Raw genomic sequence first — 16,325 nt, forward strand, 5'->3', positions numbered from 1 at the left:
TGTCTGATGAGAAGCATATTCAGAATGTGAGATTAATGTCATTGAATTGCTTCGGGGGCCTGAAACTTCACTTTGGCGGCTGCTGAAAATGGTCAGTACCTGAAAAACCCTGTTTCTTCAATTCTCTCAGGTGAAGCCGCCCCGCCTTCCTCCTCCATTTCTCTGACAGAATGTGTACCGTGTACGAGTTATGTGAATAGAATGAAGTGCACATTTCTTGCACGCGGTTTTGCCGAATTGCCATACAGACAATAGTCCAAAATGTATACCGTTTGCCAAATCTCTACTGGTTTATCATGTTTACCGGTATATCGCCCACCCCTAGTGCTTACATCAAGCGAGAGGCGGAGGGAACCAAGACCGTGGACAGGCATTGAAGAGCGACCGGAAGTAAACTATTATAGTGAAAAAGGACATAAATGTTGATCTGTTTCTCACCTAAAGCGATTGTATCGCTTTAGAAGTCATTCATTTAACCACCTGAATCATATGGATAATTTTTGTTTGTGTTCTGCTTAAGAAAGAAAGTCATACACATCTGGGATGACATGAGGGTGAGTAAATGATGAGAGACGTTGTTTATTGTTGGGCGAACCAAACCTTTAAATGTGTATGTTCTCTGAAACCCTTGTGTCCACAGCTTCAGGTAATACAGTTTATAGATGTGGCAGAACAGGCCTTGACTGCCCTGGAGATGTTGTCACGGAGGCACAGCAAAGCTATCTTGCAGGCTGTGAGTACTCGCTGTTTTAGACACTTGCTGTTTTCTGTTTAGCTAGAGTGACTGTTTCGGCATGTATACATAACATAATTTACTGGATATCGTTTAGCTGACATTTTAAAAGCCTTTGCTAGATGATCAATGGCCATTTTGTTCCAGATAGCAGTTGTAGTCAGTAAAGCAATGAACCACAAGAAGCTGTGATTTCCAGTGGTTTAACTCCATTTAAGGGGAGTTTTTATGCACGAGTTGTTTTTCAATGGCCGATATTTGGGAAACAGGATGGCTGATATAAATGCTGATATACAAATTACAATTTTACTACAGCAGTTCAGATGTACACAAAATTTCTAAAGTGAAACAAACACTTTTATGCAGCATTTACTCAAATTTGCTTAAACTTAGAAAAAACCTTAAGAACAAATTGTTTTCTAATCATTGACCGATCTATTAGTAGGTATTCAGGGTTCCTGCAGATCCTTCAAAAGTCTTAATGTCTTAAATTCAGTTTTCTAAAATTGAAGTCTTAAAAAGTCTTATAACTTAAATGATACAACAAAAGTCTTAATTATCATTTAAAGAAGTCTTAAATTTGGGGGTGGAAAGACAGGATTCATGATAATGTGATTATCAAACTTTAAAAGATTCTGATCTGATTAAATAAATGCATGCGCTGCATCCTTCAAAGTGAAATTTTGGCACTGTTGTATTTTCTCCGAGCACGCGGGGGCTTGTAAATGTTTCCTGCTGTTGCAGAGCAGTTCACAATCATTAGGCTGTATCGGAAATTTATGACAAGCAATCACTAATGATCAGCTGTTGATGATGACTATATTCAGTTGATGAAATTTTAGTTTACTTCTAATTGTTTATATTGTAATAGGCTGTAGATTATTGTAGGATTTATTTCCCTTAACTGTTTGAATGAGGAACTGGAAGCAGTGAAGCGCAAACATTTCAAAATAAGAGTCCCCGGTGTATTTCAGCCTTTAAAGTTAAAATTTCCACACTATGAATCAAAAAATAATTATCTTCTCTTTCTTTCAACACGTTATCGTATCAGCAAAATACTATATTGATCGACCTCTAATTTGTATTTATTTAAATAATGGTACATAAACCAATTTTAACGTGATATATATGTGGAGAACATGTCTTGAGTATTTTGAACTTGCATATATCCTACACTGTTTTACTGATAAGCATGGTTAAGGCCATGTTGAGTCTGCCTGTTTAAGTAAGCCTGTGATACATTATTCATTTTGAGATTGTGTAGGTTTGTTTTGGTATGGGGATATGGTATTAATTTTATGTGTTCAGGTCTTGAAAAAGGTCTTAAAAGTCTTAAATTAGATTTTAAAAACTCTGCAGCAACCATGGTTTTGCAACTGACACAATGGTAAGTTAACATTTCTGTTAATTGGCCAAGTGAACATGGTTATGGATGATACTGATAATTGCAAAATGGCCAAATATTGGCTGATTAATCTGCAGGGTGATATATCGGTTAACACATTTGTTAATCTGCCAACTGAACATAATGGCAAAATGGCCAAATGTCGACTGATTAATTGCCTTGGTCGATATATCGGTTAAGAATTTTTTTAATTGGCCAAGCGGACATGGTTATGGTCAATAAACGCAAAATGACCAAATATTGGCTGATTAATCTGCCTGGCCGATATAGCGGTTACCACATTTGTTAATTAGCCAAGCGAAAATGGTTGTTGCCGATAATCGCAGAATGGCTGATTAATTTGCCTAGCCAATATATTTGTTAACACTTCTGTTAATCGGCCAAGCAAACGTGGTTATGGCTGAAAAATGCAAACGGACTAATATTGACTAATTAATCGGTCTGGATGGTATATTGGTTAACACTTCTGTATATCGGCCAAACGAACATGGTTGTTGCTGATGCAGATAATCGCAAAATGGCCTAATAATGTCTGATTAATTGGCCTGGCTGATATATGTTGGTTAACATTCTGTTAATTGGCCAAACAAACACCCAAAACTGCCAAATATTGGCTGATTAATCGGCCTGGCAGACATATCAGTTAACACTTTTGTTTAATCAGCCAAGCGAAAACGGTTGTGGCCAATAATCATGAAACAGCCAAATAATGGCTTATTAAATGGCCTGGCTGATATAACTGTTTACAGTTGCTGATCAACTTGGTAAATCAATATAGAGTTCAGTTACGCGACCGCAGGTGTTTTCCACTTGTCTATTCAGATTTTCTAGTGCTAGAACTGTGACCTTAAGTTTTTTGGTCCCATTTCTTTATTAAAGAACGTTTTATATCATTAAGGCATTGCTGTTTATTAACTTGATCTTACGTTGATGTCTCTACAGGGAGGTCTAGCTGACTGTTTGCTGTACTTGGAGTTCTTCAGCATAAATGCTCAGAGGAATGCATTAGCCATCGCTGCGAACTGCTGTCAGAGCATCACGGCAGATGAATTTCACTTCGTTGCTGACTCTCTGCCCCTGCTAACTCAAAGACTCACACACCAGGTGAAATGCAAAATAAACAACAGATACCTCTTTCACACTTCTTTACACACACACTTGCACACACAACACTTCTCCAGACCATGCCAGAGCAGACTTGCAGGCTCTCACATTATGTCTTGATCTTGGTGTGAAGCGCATTTGCTGAGATTGGTACTGCAGTGTAAACAATAAATCAACATTTGTGTACCTTGCTATGTGCTTAATCATTTTTGTTTTGGCTTTTGTTTTGCAGGATAAAAAATCTGTAGAAAGCACTTGTCTCTGTTTTGCCAGGCTGGTAGACAACTTTCAGCATGAGGAGGTGAGAAATTAATACACACACAAAACAGTAAAAAAAACACTTAGCAAATCTTATAAACCATTTGTAAAGAAAATTAGGCATAGAAGAAATTTAAATTTTTCTATTAAACAAATTCCTTTTAGATCAAACTGCTTTTAAGGTCATGGTAAACAATATTTAAAGTTTGTAACATGTCACCCACCCACCCACCAATTTTATTCCCAAACAAAATCCGCCTTGCAGTTGAATGTTATTCAAACACATTGCATATCGTTTTGAACAAATCAGTAAAAAAGTACTTTTCAAAGAATGATTCATTAACGAATCGGCCAACACTACCCTGGTATGCAAAACATATTATTTGTGCATTCAGTATCCGCTCATTAACCCCTACCCTGTGTGTCACAGAACCTGTTACAGCAGGTGGCGTCGCGAGATCTGCTGACCAACATCCAGCAGCTGCTGGTGCTCACTCCACCCGTGCTCAGCTCCGGCATGTTCATCATGGTGGTGCGCATGTTCTCTCTCATGTGCTCCAACTGCCCCTGCCTTGCAGTGCAGCTCATGAAACAGAGTAAGTCACACACAAATGGTTAAATGTTTCACAGACTTTTAAGGTGAAGTGTCTAATCTCTCTGTCCTGAAAACTCCTTTCCGTTGGCCCTTAGTTAGGCAAATATAGTCCAGCAAAAATACACAAAATGTACATGTTTTATTTCCTTGCAAAAAAACTGAGGCAAATCCAAATTTTACCCAATGAAATTTTCTCTAGAATGACAATGTCCCTATTGCCTAGTCCTTCAAAACTTCCTTTTTCAATAGGAAATTTGCAAACACAGGAAATCCTGTCCAGCTATTTCATGGGGTCTTTTAAGTACATTTGCAGTTTAGGTGTTAAGAATAGATGCCATGTGACTCGTTTGTTTATGAGCTTCTCATCCAAGTGTATGAATTGTCAAGATTCAGAGGGGACGATTTATGTGTGTATGTTTGCAGATATTGCAGAGACTCTACGTTTCCTGCTGTGTGGAGCGTCTAATGGGAGCTGTCAAGAGCAGATAGACCTGGTGCCCAGAAGTCCTCAGGAGCTTTATGAACTCACCTCACTCATCTGGTACTTAAAGTTTGGTTTCCTAAACCTTTCCACTTTGTACGTGGCTTTAACAGTGACATCAGACTGACAAGCTCTCTGAATGTTATTGGAGTGAATGGAGAGATTATAAAGGGATAGTAGAAATGCCATCATCATTTACTCCCTAACACTCAATTTTAATAGCAGTGGCCGCCATGAGATACACATAGGAGACACTTAATCACAGTTGTTTTTCTGTGCTGTAGCGAGCTGATGCCATGTCTGCCCAGAGAGGGCATCTTTGCGGTGGATGCCATGCTGAAGAAGGGCAGTGCCCAGACTACAGAGGGTGCCATCTGGCAGTGGAGAGATGACAGAGGACTGTGGCACCCCTACAACCGTATTGACAGCCGTATCATTGAAGTATGCTTGATGAGGGATGGGTATAGTTAACCATTTTGATTTTATTGAATGAAGACATTGCTAAATCTTTCTCAATCTCTATTCATTGTTCAGACTGCACACCAGAATGGAGAAGATGAGATCAGTCTCTCCACCCTTGGTCGGGTCTACACCATCGACTTCAACTCTATGCAGCAGATAAATGAAGACACTGGCACTGCCCGTGCCATCCAGAGAAAACCCAACCCTCTGGCCAACCCCAACACTGGTACACACACACACACACACACACACACACACACACACACGCACACACACACTTTAAGGAAAATTAAGGGTTATTTTCTTTGAACTAGTGATGGGCATTTTATAGTAATTTTATAGTCGAGTACGCTAAACCACAAAAAATAAGTAATTGATTACTCGTAAATTAAAATGCAAGTTTAAAATAACAAGTATGACACGCTACGTTCCTAAAAGTGCTTGGTGAGTGTATATAGAAACCAATACTGACGGCATAAAGCCCAAAGTATACTTCACCTGTCCGCGACGGTCTGCGCACAGTCCGCGTGATGTAATTGTCACACGGACAGATGTGCATGCGCGAGGTTGACTGTTGAGATAGAAGAGTCCACTTGGTGGCAATACGCACAGTTGGGCTTTACTGTCAAGCATTAGTCGAAGAACATATCCTTCTCCATCATTTTGTTGTTATTCTTGCTTCCCCTCTAATGGTGGATCCTCAGTTTTTCTTATTTATCCTTCAGAGCGGATGTCCTGTAAAAGACACGACTCGGTGCTGCCCTCTAATGTCTGGTAGCGTATAACAAAGCAATTGTACTACGCATGCTTCGAATGCGTCCATTCACGCTCATCCGCGCGAGGTATACTTTCAAAGCTGTGTGCGAGATGGAATGGAAGTTTACCTGGGCCTTAAGGGTAATATAAATATAAACTATTTGGCTACATAAAGGCTATCACATTTGTATCATTTCACATGTTATTAATCAGAAAAACAAGTAGTGAAAGTTGGCTTTTTATAAAATGTGTATAATACACATACTGGTCTGATAAGCTTCCGAGTTTCTTATACCACTTCGCATTTTCTTTCCACCATAAAAGCAGATCCTTGTCCGCTGCTATGTATGACCCTAACAAGAACCAAATACCAATAGAATAGAATTTAATAAGAATCTAAATATTACAAGTATTGATCTCCTCACATCCAGCAACACCTCGACAACACGTCCACAGCACCCCCAGTGGACTCATTTGTAACTGCGAGATTTGCTGAGAGATTCATAGGGAAGGTACAGTATAAATCAGTGTTGTTCACGATAGGCAAATGCACAAAGGAAAATCAATTTGCGATATTCGAATAGTGTTTTAAAACTCAACTAGCTGGTGTAACCACACTTACAATGGAAGCTGAAAGTCAACATGGAATTAAAATGGACAAAACAGCGTTTACAACCTATTTCAAAGTGAAATGGCATTCATTGAGAAAGGAAAATATAGGGCGAGATTTGATTTTATTCATTGGGAATTAATTGGATAGTGAAAAGTTTACTTTTATACAACAGATGGTTATAGGAAAAAAAACACGTTTTGGAGGTAGTGCGAGTTATTGCATTTTTCACTCCAAGTAAATAAAAAAAAATAAAACAATTGAATAATGTGCACCGATGAATCAACCACATAAGAATGTGCATACAAATTTAAATATTGTCTATTCTGACTTTGATGTGATTTTTATTTCGACATGCCACTTGGCAGATAATGCTTCCATTATAAGACTATTTACTGTAAATTCATGTCCCATTCATAAACCGAGAGAGTCAAAATTAGTATCTGCGGTAATTGGCATGCCACGAGTACGGCAAAGAGTCATTAGGTTCAAAATAATCTAGAATATTCGTTTGAAGATTGCCCAACCCATGAATTCACTGCCGAATATTCATAACATTCACTCTAGAAAATACATGAACTAGCTTTTTGCACCTCTATATTCTGAATTTAGCATTTTGTGTTTTTCAATTTGAGTAAGTCCCTGTCTCCCTGCTTTGCTTCTTTACAGGAGGGCACTTGGAGGTGCGGCGGGAGGATGCTCGTGCTCAGCTGATGAAAGAGGACCCTGAGCTGGCCAAGTGCTTCATAAAGACTCTGTTTGGGGTTCTGTATGAGGTGTACAGCTCCTCGGCTGGGCCTGCTGTCAGACACAAGTGCCTTAGAGCCATCCTCCGAATCATCTACTTCGCAGATGCAGAGCTGCTTAAGGATGTGCTGCGCAACCATGCTGTGTCTAGGTCAGTTAGTAACTAGAGAGGGATAGGGATGGGCAGTATGACCAAAATGTCATTGTTTTTATGTTAAATAACCATTTGGTAATGGGTGATGCAGTGAATTATGCGTGCATGCAAAAGAAATGTTGTCATCTCATTTGATAATTTTCTTCTGATTTGGAACTTTATGAATACATAGTAAAGATAATATTATTCATAACAAATGAATGAACAGAAGATAAAAATGTCTAACAGCTGACACAGATATCTACTGTAGAATGTAATGTACAGTCACACCGCCCAGTTTTAATGTGTGCACATATTTCCGTTTAAAAGTGTGAGGAGTGAATGTTTGTCTTGAAGGTGTGCATTTGATTGTAATCTGCAGCTGAATGTAATGATGTTCTAATATGTGTGAATGCTTGTGTCTGCAGTCACATAGCTTCCATGCTGTCCAGTCAGGACCTGAAGATTGTAGTGGGCTCTCTGCAGATGGCGGAGATTCTCATGCAGAAGCTACCGGACGTGTTCAGTGTTTATTTCAGACGAGAAGGTAGTGGATCTGGTTTTATTATGCATGTTATATTAAAACTCTGCTTAGCAACAGTGTAACGTAATAAAGTAGATCTGGACTTAAAGGGATAGTTCACCCAAAAATGAAATTTCTCTCATCATTTACTCACTCTTATGCCATTTCAGATGTGTATGACTGTTTTTCTTCTGTTGAACACAAAGATATTTGGTAGTATATCTCAGCTCTGTAGGTCCATACAATGCAATAGAATTGTGGCCAGAACTTTGAATCTCTAAAAGCACAAAGGCAGCATAAAAGTAATCCATACTCCAGTGGTTAAATCAATGTCTTCTGAAACGATATGATGGGATGATATGTGAGAAATAGATCAATATGTAAGCCATTTTTTACTATAAATCTCCACTTTCACATTTACATTCTTTTGATTTTTGGCAATTCACATTCTTGTGCATATCACCACTTAATAGTTGGTAAACTGTTTCTCACCCACACCTGTCATATTGCTTTAGAAGACATGGATTTAACAACTGGAGTTTTATGGATTACTTTTATGCTCCCTTTATTTGCTTTTTGGAGCTTTAAAGTTCTGGTCACCATTCACTTGAATTGAATGGACCTACAGAGCTGAGACATTTTTCTAAAAATCGCTAGTTACGAATGTAACTGTGGTTCTGTGAATTCCGGATGACCACCAGAGGCATTGCATAAGTACTACTGGATTATCGCAATGCCAGCCAGATAGGTCGAGAGAATATACCAACAAAGTCACGTGGTGACATAGGCGGAGCTCTGAGGATGATAAGCCACAGTATTCAGTCTCGGTATGCCTTTTTTGTTCATTCCGAGTGACCAAGAACTCTGGCTGTCATCCGGAATACACAGAACCACGGTTACAGTCGTAACTAGCATTTCGTTCCGAAGAACTGCTTAAATCACTGCATGGGGGACAGCAACATTGTAAAACCATGCAAAGGTGCATGGAGAAGCCCAGGTGGCAGCAGCACATACAGTGCATTCAGAAAGTATTTAGACCTCTTCATTTTTTTCACATTTTGCTATGTTGCTGCCTTATGCTGAAATGCTTTAAAATGTTTTTTGTTTGTTTTTGTTTTTTCACATCAATCTACACTCCATACCCCATAATGACAAAGTATGATGGTAACTTTCAAATTTATTAAAAAGAAAAACTGAAATATCACAGACTTAAGTATTCAGATCCTTTGCTATGACACTTGAAATTTAGCTCAGGTGCATCCCATTTCTCTGGATCATCTTTGAGATGTTTCTACAAATTGATTTGTGTACACCTGTGGGAAATTCAAATGATTGGACATGATTTATAAAGGCACACACCTGTCTATACAAGGTCTCACTACTGAAAATGCATATCAGACCAAAAACTAAGCCATGAGGTCAAAGGAACTGCCTGCTGAGCTCAGAGACAGGATTGTGTCGAGGTACAAATATGGGGAAGGCTACAAATTTTTTTGGCTGTATTGAAGGTTCCCAAGAGCACAGCGGCCTCCATAATTCCATAAAGTTTGGAACAACCAGTACTCTTCCTAGAGCTGGCTGCCTGGCCAAACTGAGCAATTGGGGTGAAGGGCCTTGGTAAGAGAGGTGACCAAGAACCCGATGGTCACTCTGGTTGAGCTCCAGAGATCATGTGTGGAGATGGGAGAAACTTGCAGAAGGACAACCATCACTGCAACACTCCACTGATGAGTGGCCAGATGGAAGACTCTCCTCAGTACAAGACACAAAAGAGCACCTAAAGGACTCTCAGACTGTGAGAAACAAGATTCTCTGGTCTGATGAAACAAAGATTGAACTGTTTGGTCTCAATTCCAAGCATCATGTCTGCTGCAACATAACAAACTGTGAAAAAAAAACAAGGGGTCTGAAGACTTTCTAAATGCACTGTATATCTGCCATGGAAACACCTCTGAAGGCAGCCCAAGGTGTAGAAACAGCCCTGGTAGAATGACATGAGATAATTCCAGGTAGAGGTTTCTGGGCGTTCTTGTATGCCAGAGTAATCACTTCCACAATCCAGTTTGACGATCTCTGCTTTGACTGAGCAGCACCCTTCCGCACACTACCATAACAAACAAATAACTGATCTTAAGGTGGGCAGTAGCATCCACGTAACACTTCAAGGCTTGCACAGGACACAAAGGGTGAGCCCTTAGATCATCAGACTGAGATGAACACTGAAACACAGGCAGATCTGTAGACTGATTTACAAACTGAGGACAAAGAACTTTGGGAAGAAAAGATGGATTGGGCCGAAGTATAACTCCGGATCCATCCGGCAACCAACACATGCATAACTCACTAACAGAGAGCGCATGCAACTCTCCAACTCACTTAGCCGAAGCGATAGCCAACAGAAATGCAGTTTTCAAGGATGTCCACTTAATGTCACTATTCTGCAAAGGCTCACAAGGGGTTGAACAAATGAAGTCAAGCACAAGTGACAAATCCCACACCGGAAAATGGTGATTGCAGGCTGGCCTTAAATGTCTTGCACCCTTTAAAAAAACTGCCAACAAGAGTATGGGAACCAAGGAGAGAACCACTAAAAGGAACATAAGCAGAAATGGCTGCAACGTATACCTTCAATGTGTAGAGGCTGCCTTGCCTGCATCCAAAAGATGTTGCAAGAAACTCAAAACCCTTAGAACCTCACAGTGTATAGGATCAACTCCACAATCTCTGCACCATGAAGAGAAGAGATTCCAATGCAAGGCATTGAGCTGACGTGTAGAGGCAGCTCTAGAAATAATGTGAACAACAGCAGGTTGACTGTCAGTTAGAAGAGGGCTGGACCCAGAGGCCAAACCATAAGCTGCAGGTGGGCTGGGTCTGGGTGCCAAACACCGCCATCCAGCTGTGAGAGAAGATCCCTCCTGTGGGGGAGCTGCCACATACTGCCTGCCAAGAGTTTCAAGAGTAGGGGGAACCAAGACCTGGCCGGCCATCAAGGTGCTACTAGGATCACTCTGTGGTTGAACAAGGAGATCCTGTGTAGGATGCTTTTAAATGCTGAACTCCCAAGCATGATGGGCAGATATCATGGCCATTGTCAGGAAGGAGGACATTCGAGGACATCCTCAGCTCAACGGAAAGCCGGTAGCAAGAAAGCTGTGAGCCATAATTGGTCTAATATGCTGTCAACCCCTTCGCATAAAACCGTAAAGTAGGAATAAGAATATAATATCCACCTATCAACAAACACTCGCTGCCAGATTGCACTGTGAGGCTTACAGTGTTATTGATCTACCTTGAATGCTTCTAGAATACAACCATTAGCAGAGAAATAATTCAGTTAGCGGAGAACCGTAACTTTTCACAGCGGTAAACGGCAACCACCGGATAGTACCATGAGGCTCAGAGCGTTACCGACACAAAACACTCCCACACAAATGACGAAAAACTTAACAAACTGATGAAAAAATTTAACAACAGTAGAAAAGCATTGTCACAGCTCAAGAGGACGAAGCTTTGCTGTTCTAGTAAGCAGCACTTGATGGCGAGATAATAAAAATGAATGACCTATCTATGTTGGCGAGAAAGTGAAAGAGACTGAATTCTGAGCTACTGTGGCTTATCCTCACAGCCCTGCCTGTATCACCACGTGACTTTGGTATATTCTCTCGACCTGGCTGGTGCTGTGATAATTCACTAATGCTTAAGCACTGCCTCTGGCGGTCAGATGGAATGAAACAGAACTTCATTTGTGTTCCGCTGATGAAAGAAAGTCATGCACATTTGGGATGGCATGAGAGGAGTACATAATGAGAGAACTTTCATTTTTGGGTGGAATTAGTATTTTGGAATATTACTGCTTGTGTAAAATGTTTCCGTTTACATTTTCTTGTTTTTGGAAAGCATATACTTCTGATATATTTCTGATATATCTGATCTATTTTGCCAGACTCTTTCAATAATTTATTTTTTGCAAACCTTAAAGGTGCACTCAGTATTTTTTTTGTTTTTTTATCATATAAAAAGTTTTACTTCTAAAGAAATGTATAGTCATTTTGAAACATGTATAAAATCATGAGCACTCACATGAGATGAAGACTGCAGTCATATTAGTGACATTATAAAAGCTGATTTATTCTAGGTAGAGAGGGTCCACTCATGGGGGCAGCCATGTTAGAATCACGTGGCCAGCTGAATTCTACTCACTTAATCTCAGTAAATGCCCTGTTATTGGACACTTTCATTCATGGATCAAATTAATCCTGGCTTAATGTGCATAGTGAATTTCTACAATGGCATCGGTAACTGAAGACTACTGTGTTTGAATGATGCAGCATTCAGGCCAGTAGGTGTCAGTGTAAGCCATACTCCAATTACGAAGTGCACCTTTAAAAAATAAGTTACAAATCTAAGGTGCTTAATTGGCACTGTGATGGTGATTGTTATTGAACAAATTATTATTTGGAATGAATCGGTCAAATTAGTTTGGAAAGTGTTCTGTACAAATCATATGTGAATAGGTCTGTTGAAAACAAGTTTAAGAAGCTTGGTGATGTCAAACGAAAAGGAAAGTCATTTCAGAGGTGGAGCAAGTCATTACATTTTGCCAAAAGATTGCAAAAACAAACTTCGCAATAACGTTCACTGATGAATCCTTCACAGTAAGGATCAAGTCAGTAGGGTCAATTTTAATTTCATGGTGACTTGAAATTAATGCAAATTCAGTTACTTAAAAAATCATTTTTGACTGTACTTCATCCAGCACTGCTCTTTTGTGTGCTTTCCAAAAGCAGCCCACACATGACAATGTGGTCAACACCCAGAAATATTTTCAGCTAATGTTGTAATGGATTATTTATTCCCGCCATTGATGTAGAAAATGTTAAACAGCGTTTAACATTTCTTTTCTTTTTATACAGTTCTCGACAATGCCTTAATCTAAAACAGCAGGTTTTTAGGACTTTGGATCTTGTGTTGAATTCTTGATCATGTGGGTTTTTCTGTTCAGGTGTGATGCATCAGGTAAAGAATCTGTCCGAGTCCGAGGCGTTCCTCACCAGCCCTCCAAAAGCATGCACGAGTGGCACGGCTAGTCTTTGCACCACCACCATCACCACTGCAACCACTACTTCTGCCTCTAACGTCACACCCGACCTGGGTTCCCCCAGCTTCCAGCACAGCATGGACGACTCACTGGACCTCAGTCCACAGGGGTACAGACCCGCTCCCATACACACTGTTACCGAGTCTACAGGCCTGGTTACTAACATGTCCCTCTTTTCTCTAGTAGGTTGAGTGATGTTCTGAAAAGAAAACGCCTTCCTAAAAGAGGACCAAGACGTCCCAAGTACTCCCCACCCAGAGATGACGATAAAGTGGATAATCAAGGTGGGCAGAACCGTTGTCGTTAGATATCAGTTTATCTTGAGCATTTGAAGTGCAGTGGCCCTAAAAAGTATATGGGTGATGAAGTCACACTAACTTCACTTTTCTGAGCCTTTTTTGCAATGACCTTTAACCAACTGGTGCCAGTGTTTGAAGTCAGTTCCCCTCAAGTTCACACAGGTGTCCTAGCAGAGCTGTAGTTTATCACATTAACTATGGTCATGTTCCAAGTTTGAGAACCAGAAAGTGTCCATATACTTTTAACAGTTTATCTTTTTTAAAATTTGTTGAATGTTTTGCTTGCTTTGAAATAAGTGTCACTTTTGCATTAGGTATTTTGGGTCCAATGCAATGACATTCATACATCTGAAGTGTGACTTTATTGTTCTAATGCTTTTTTGGGCTACTGTACATATTTTATCCTGTGATTGGTGTTATGAACATACACATCATTGAGAATCACATTGCTTTGACCTGGCTTTTAAAATATCTCACCCTACTTTGTATGTGTGTGTGACTTCAACAGCTAAGAGTCCGACCACCACACAATCCCCCAAGTCCTCCTTCCTGGCCAGTTTGAATCCCAAGACCTGGGGTAAGCTGGGGGCCCAAACCAACAGCTCTAACTCGGAGCCCTCGCGCACGGCTGGGGTCAGCGGTCTGGCACGTATCCCGCCCAAGGACTCTGTGTCCAATAACAGGTACAGACACATTTTTCATTTTAGGAATGTTTTTTTTTTCTTTCACCCAATTTGGAATGCCCAATTCCCAGTGCACTTTTAAGTCCTCGTGGTGGCGTAGTGATTCGCCTCAATCCGGGTGGCGGAGGATGAATCCCAGTTGCCTCCGCGTCTGAGACCATCAACCCGCGCATCTTATCACGTGGCTTGTTGAGCGCGTTGCCACGGAGACATAGTCTGTGTGGCGGCTTCACGCCATCCACCGCGGCATCCGCGCTCAACTCACCACGCGCCCCACCGAGAACGAACCACATTATAGCGACCACGAGGAGGTTACCCCATATGACTCTACTCTCCCTAGCAACCAGGCCAATTTGGTTGCTTAGGAGACCTGGCTGGAGTCACTCAGCACACCCTGGGATTCAAACTAGCGAACTCCAGGGGTGGTAGCCAGCGTATTTTACCACTGAGCTACCCAAACCCCCAGCACATTTTTCATTTTTAATGAATACACTGGTGCAATGTGCATAGTAAATAGTGTTTTCAGTGGTAAATACCAATATTATTTCAAATTTTGATACTAAAATGCTAATTAGAGGTAGACCAATATACCCAATATACCATTAATCGGTGCTGAAAGTTGCTTTTTGTAGCCATCGGTGCTGATCAATGCCAGATCTAGGCCAGTAGTTGCAGAATGTTTTTATTTTATTTGTATTAATTTTGTTCTTCTGTGGCCATTGCTGGAGGCTTCTACAGTATAACAGCGGCCTTTGGATGTGAAATAAATCAATTACTTACTACGTTTCCATCCAAGGATTTTTTGCGAAAGAATTTTAGCGCATCAAAATAAAGCTGATGGAAATGCATAGTGTTGTTAAAATTCCACAAGTGTCGACATAATATTTTTATGTTAAAGTTTAGCACATAAATCCTCTGTGGACACGTCAGTTGTCTTGAAAAAATTTTGTGTTACATGACAGAATTTACATCACATTTGTCCTTACAACAAGCAGCATTACGGAAAGAAACACTTGAACTGAGGAGTCTCAAGTTTTCCTCAGTTTCTTTAAGACCAAAAGACACATTAGCTTTAGTCTTGGTGGAAGTTTTTCCAGACTTTTTATGGACTGCACGTTCCCGAGCCGGTAAAGATTATGACGCGTTTTACCGAAATGTCAGGAATAAATAATAAATGTATATTAATCCTGTGCGATTGACAACATGCTGGTTTAAAATAAAAAAAAAAAAACCTTGTGATTCTGCACTGTCCAGCCTGTAAGCCTTATTTATGGTTAAGTTTTCCAAGTGTCTGAAGTGGATGTCGGCCAATGACAAGACGCACTTATTTTTTATTGTATTGCAATAACAGACACGAGTTTTCAGAACAGAAAAAAAAAAAGAGAAATAAAATTCAGCTCCAATGGGATTAAACAAAAGTGCCAAAACAATTAGGCTAATATACAGATAAAAATATACATTAGAGAAAAGGGATATGAAGGGAGTAATTAAATTAAGAAAAACAAATTATAACAAGTATACGGATATAGATGAAGTCGTAAAATACTGAGCTAAATGGGGTCATATTATACCAAAAGTTATATAAAGACAAATTCGTTTACACATTCCAAGTTTTGATGTTTTTTTTTTTTTTAGAAACATAAGAAAAAACATAAGCACATAATTTTGTGATTTGAGAAAAGTGAAGAGGAGTATTGAGGTTTTTATTTAATGTTCGGACACCACAGCCCGTGTTTCACAACATATTTTCTGCAGGGACAAATAAAATTACATAATGTGAACGGATTGTCCATATTTTAATTCAGGAGTTTAATATAGGATTACAGGCTCACTAATGCCACCAGTTCTGTTGTATTTAGTCAAGTATTCCAATCAATTTCTTCTAATAATCTCAGATGCAGGCAAGCTACTTCTCCAATTCTATGTCGTCTTCTGATATTTCCTACTATTACAATTATGTGAACTTAAACAGTAAGCTGGCCAATTTCAATAAACTGTCTCAATACTCTACATTTTACACAAATGTGGGGACATCTGAATGTTAAAGGTCAGCTACAATTTGCGATATACACAAAATTCTGTATGGAAACGGCTCAAGGACCGATTTCTTTTGCGCTAAACCAAAACTCATGCGAAAGGTTTTTTTTTTTTTTAAGAATGACGTAATGAGGCGCACACTTTTATTGGTACAAGGCCATTTGAATGGAATTGAGCCAGAGGCACCAATTTTTGCAAACATTTTTACGCATTTTCACTTTGTCGATAACAGAACAGCGCAAAAAGTTGATGGAAACTTATTGACAAAACTAATCAAATTTTTATCCTCACTATAATGCATATTTTGTTACATTTATTAGATTAACAAGTGTTCTAAACTGAAATGAGGGCATGCAAAAAAACAAAATAAATAAAATATAGTAACAAAAAGCAACTAG

At 39.7% G+C, this 16,325-nt stretch overlaps 1 protein-coding gene across 2 annotated transcripts in view; it reads left to right on the plus strand.

The window, feature by feature from the left end:
* The window catches only part of trip12 (thyroid hormone receptor interactor 12), an 87,994-nt gene that overhangs the window by 38,469 nt on the left and 33,200 nt on the right, over positions 1-16,325 (plus strand). For both annotated transcript variants that reach the window (XM_051656242.1, XM_051656243.1), the window contains 12 exons: positions 641-733; positions 3,081-3,242; positions 3,475-3,543; positions 3,931-4,096; positions 4,519-4,636; positions 4,861-5,017; positions 5,111-5,264; positions 7,074-7,302; positions 7,713-7,831; positions 12,813-13,017; positions 13,092-13,192; positions 13,716-13,890. In XM_051656242.1, the coding sequence (XP_051512202.1) occupies positions 641-733; positions 3,081-3,242; positions 3,475-3,543; positions 3,931-4,096; positions 4,519-4,636; positions 4,861-5,017; positions 5,111-5,264; positions 7,074-7,302; positions 7,713-7,831; positions 12,813-13,017; positions 13,092-13,192; positions 13,716-13,890 (1,748 nt within the window). The remainder of the gene's footprint in view (positions 1-640; positions 734-3,080; positions 3,243-3,474; positions 3,544-3,930; positions 4,097-4,518; positions 4,637-4,860; positions 5,018-5,110; positions 5,265-7,073; positions 7,303-7,712; positions 7,832-12,812; positions 13,018-13,091; positions 13,193-13,715; positions 13,891-16,325) is intronic.

Source organism: Myxocyprinus asiaticus, chromosome 26, assembly GCF_019703515.2.
Source record: "Myxocyprinus asiaticus isolate MX2 ecotype Aquarium Trade chromosome 26, UBuf_Myxa_2, whole genome shotgun sequence".
Lineage (NCBI taxonomy): Eukaryota > Metazoa > Chordata > Actinopteri > Cypriniformes > Catostomidae > Myxocyprinus > Myxocyprinus asiaticus.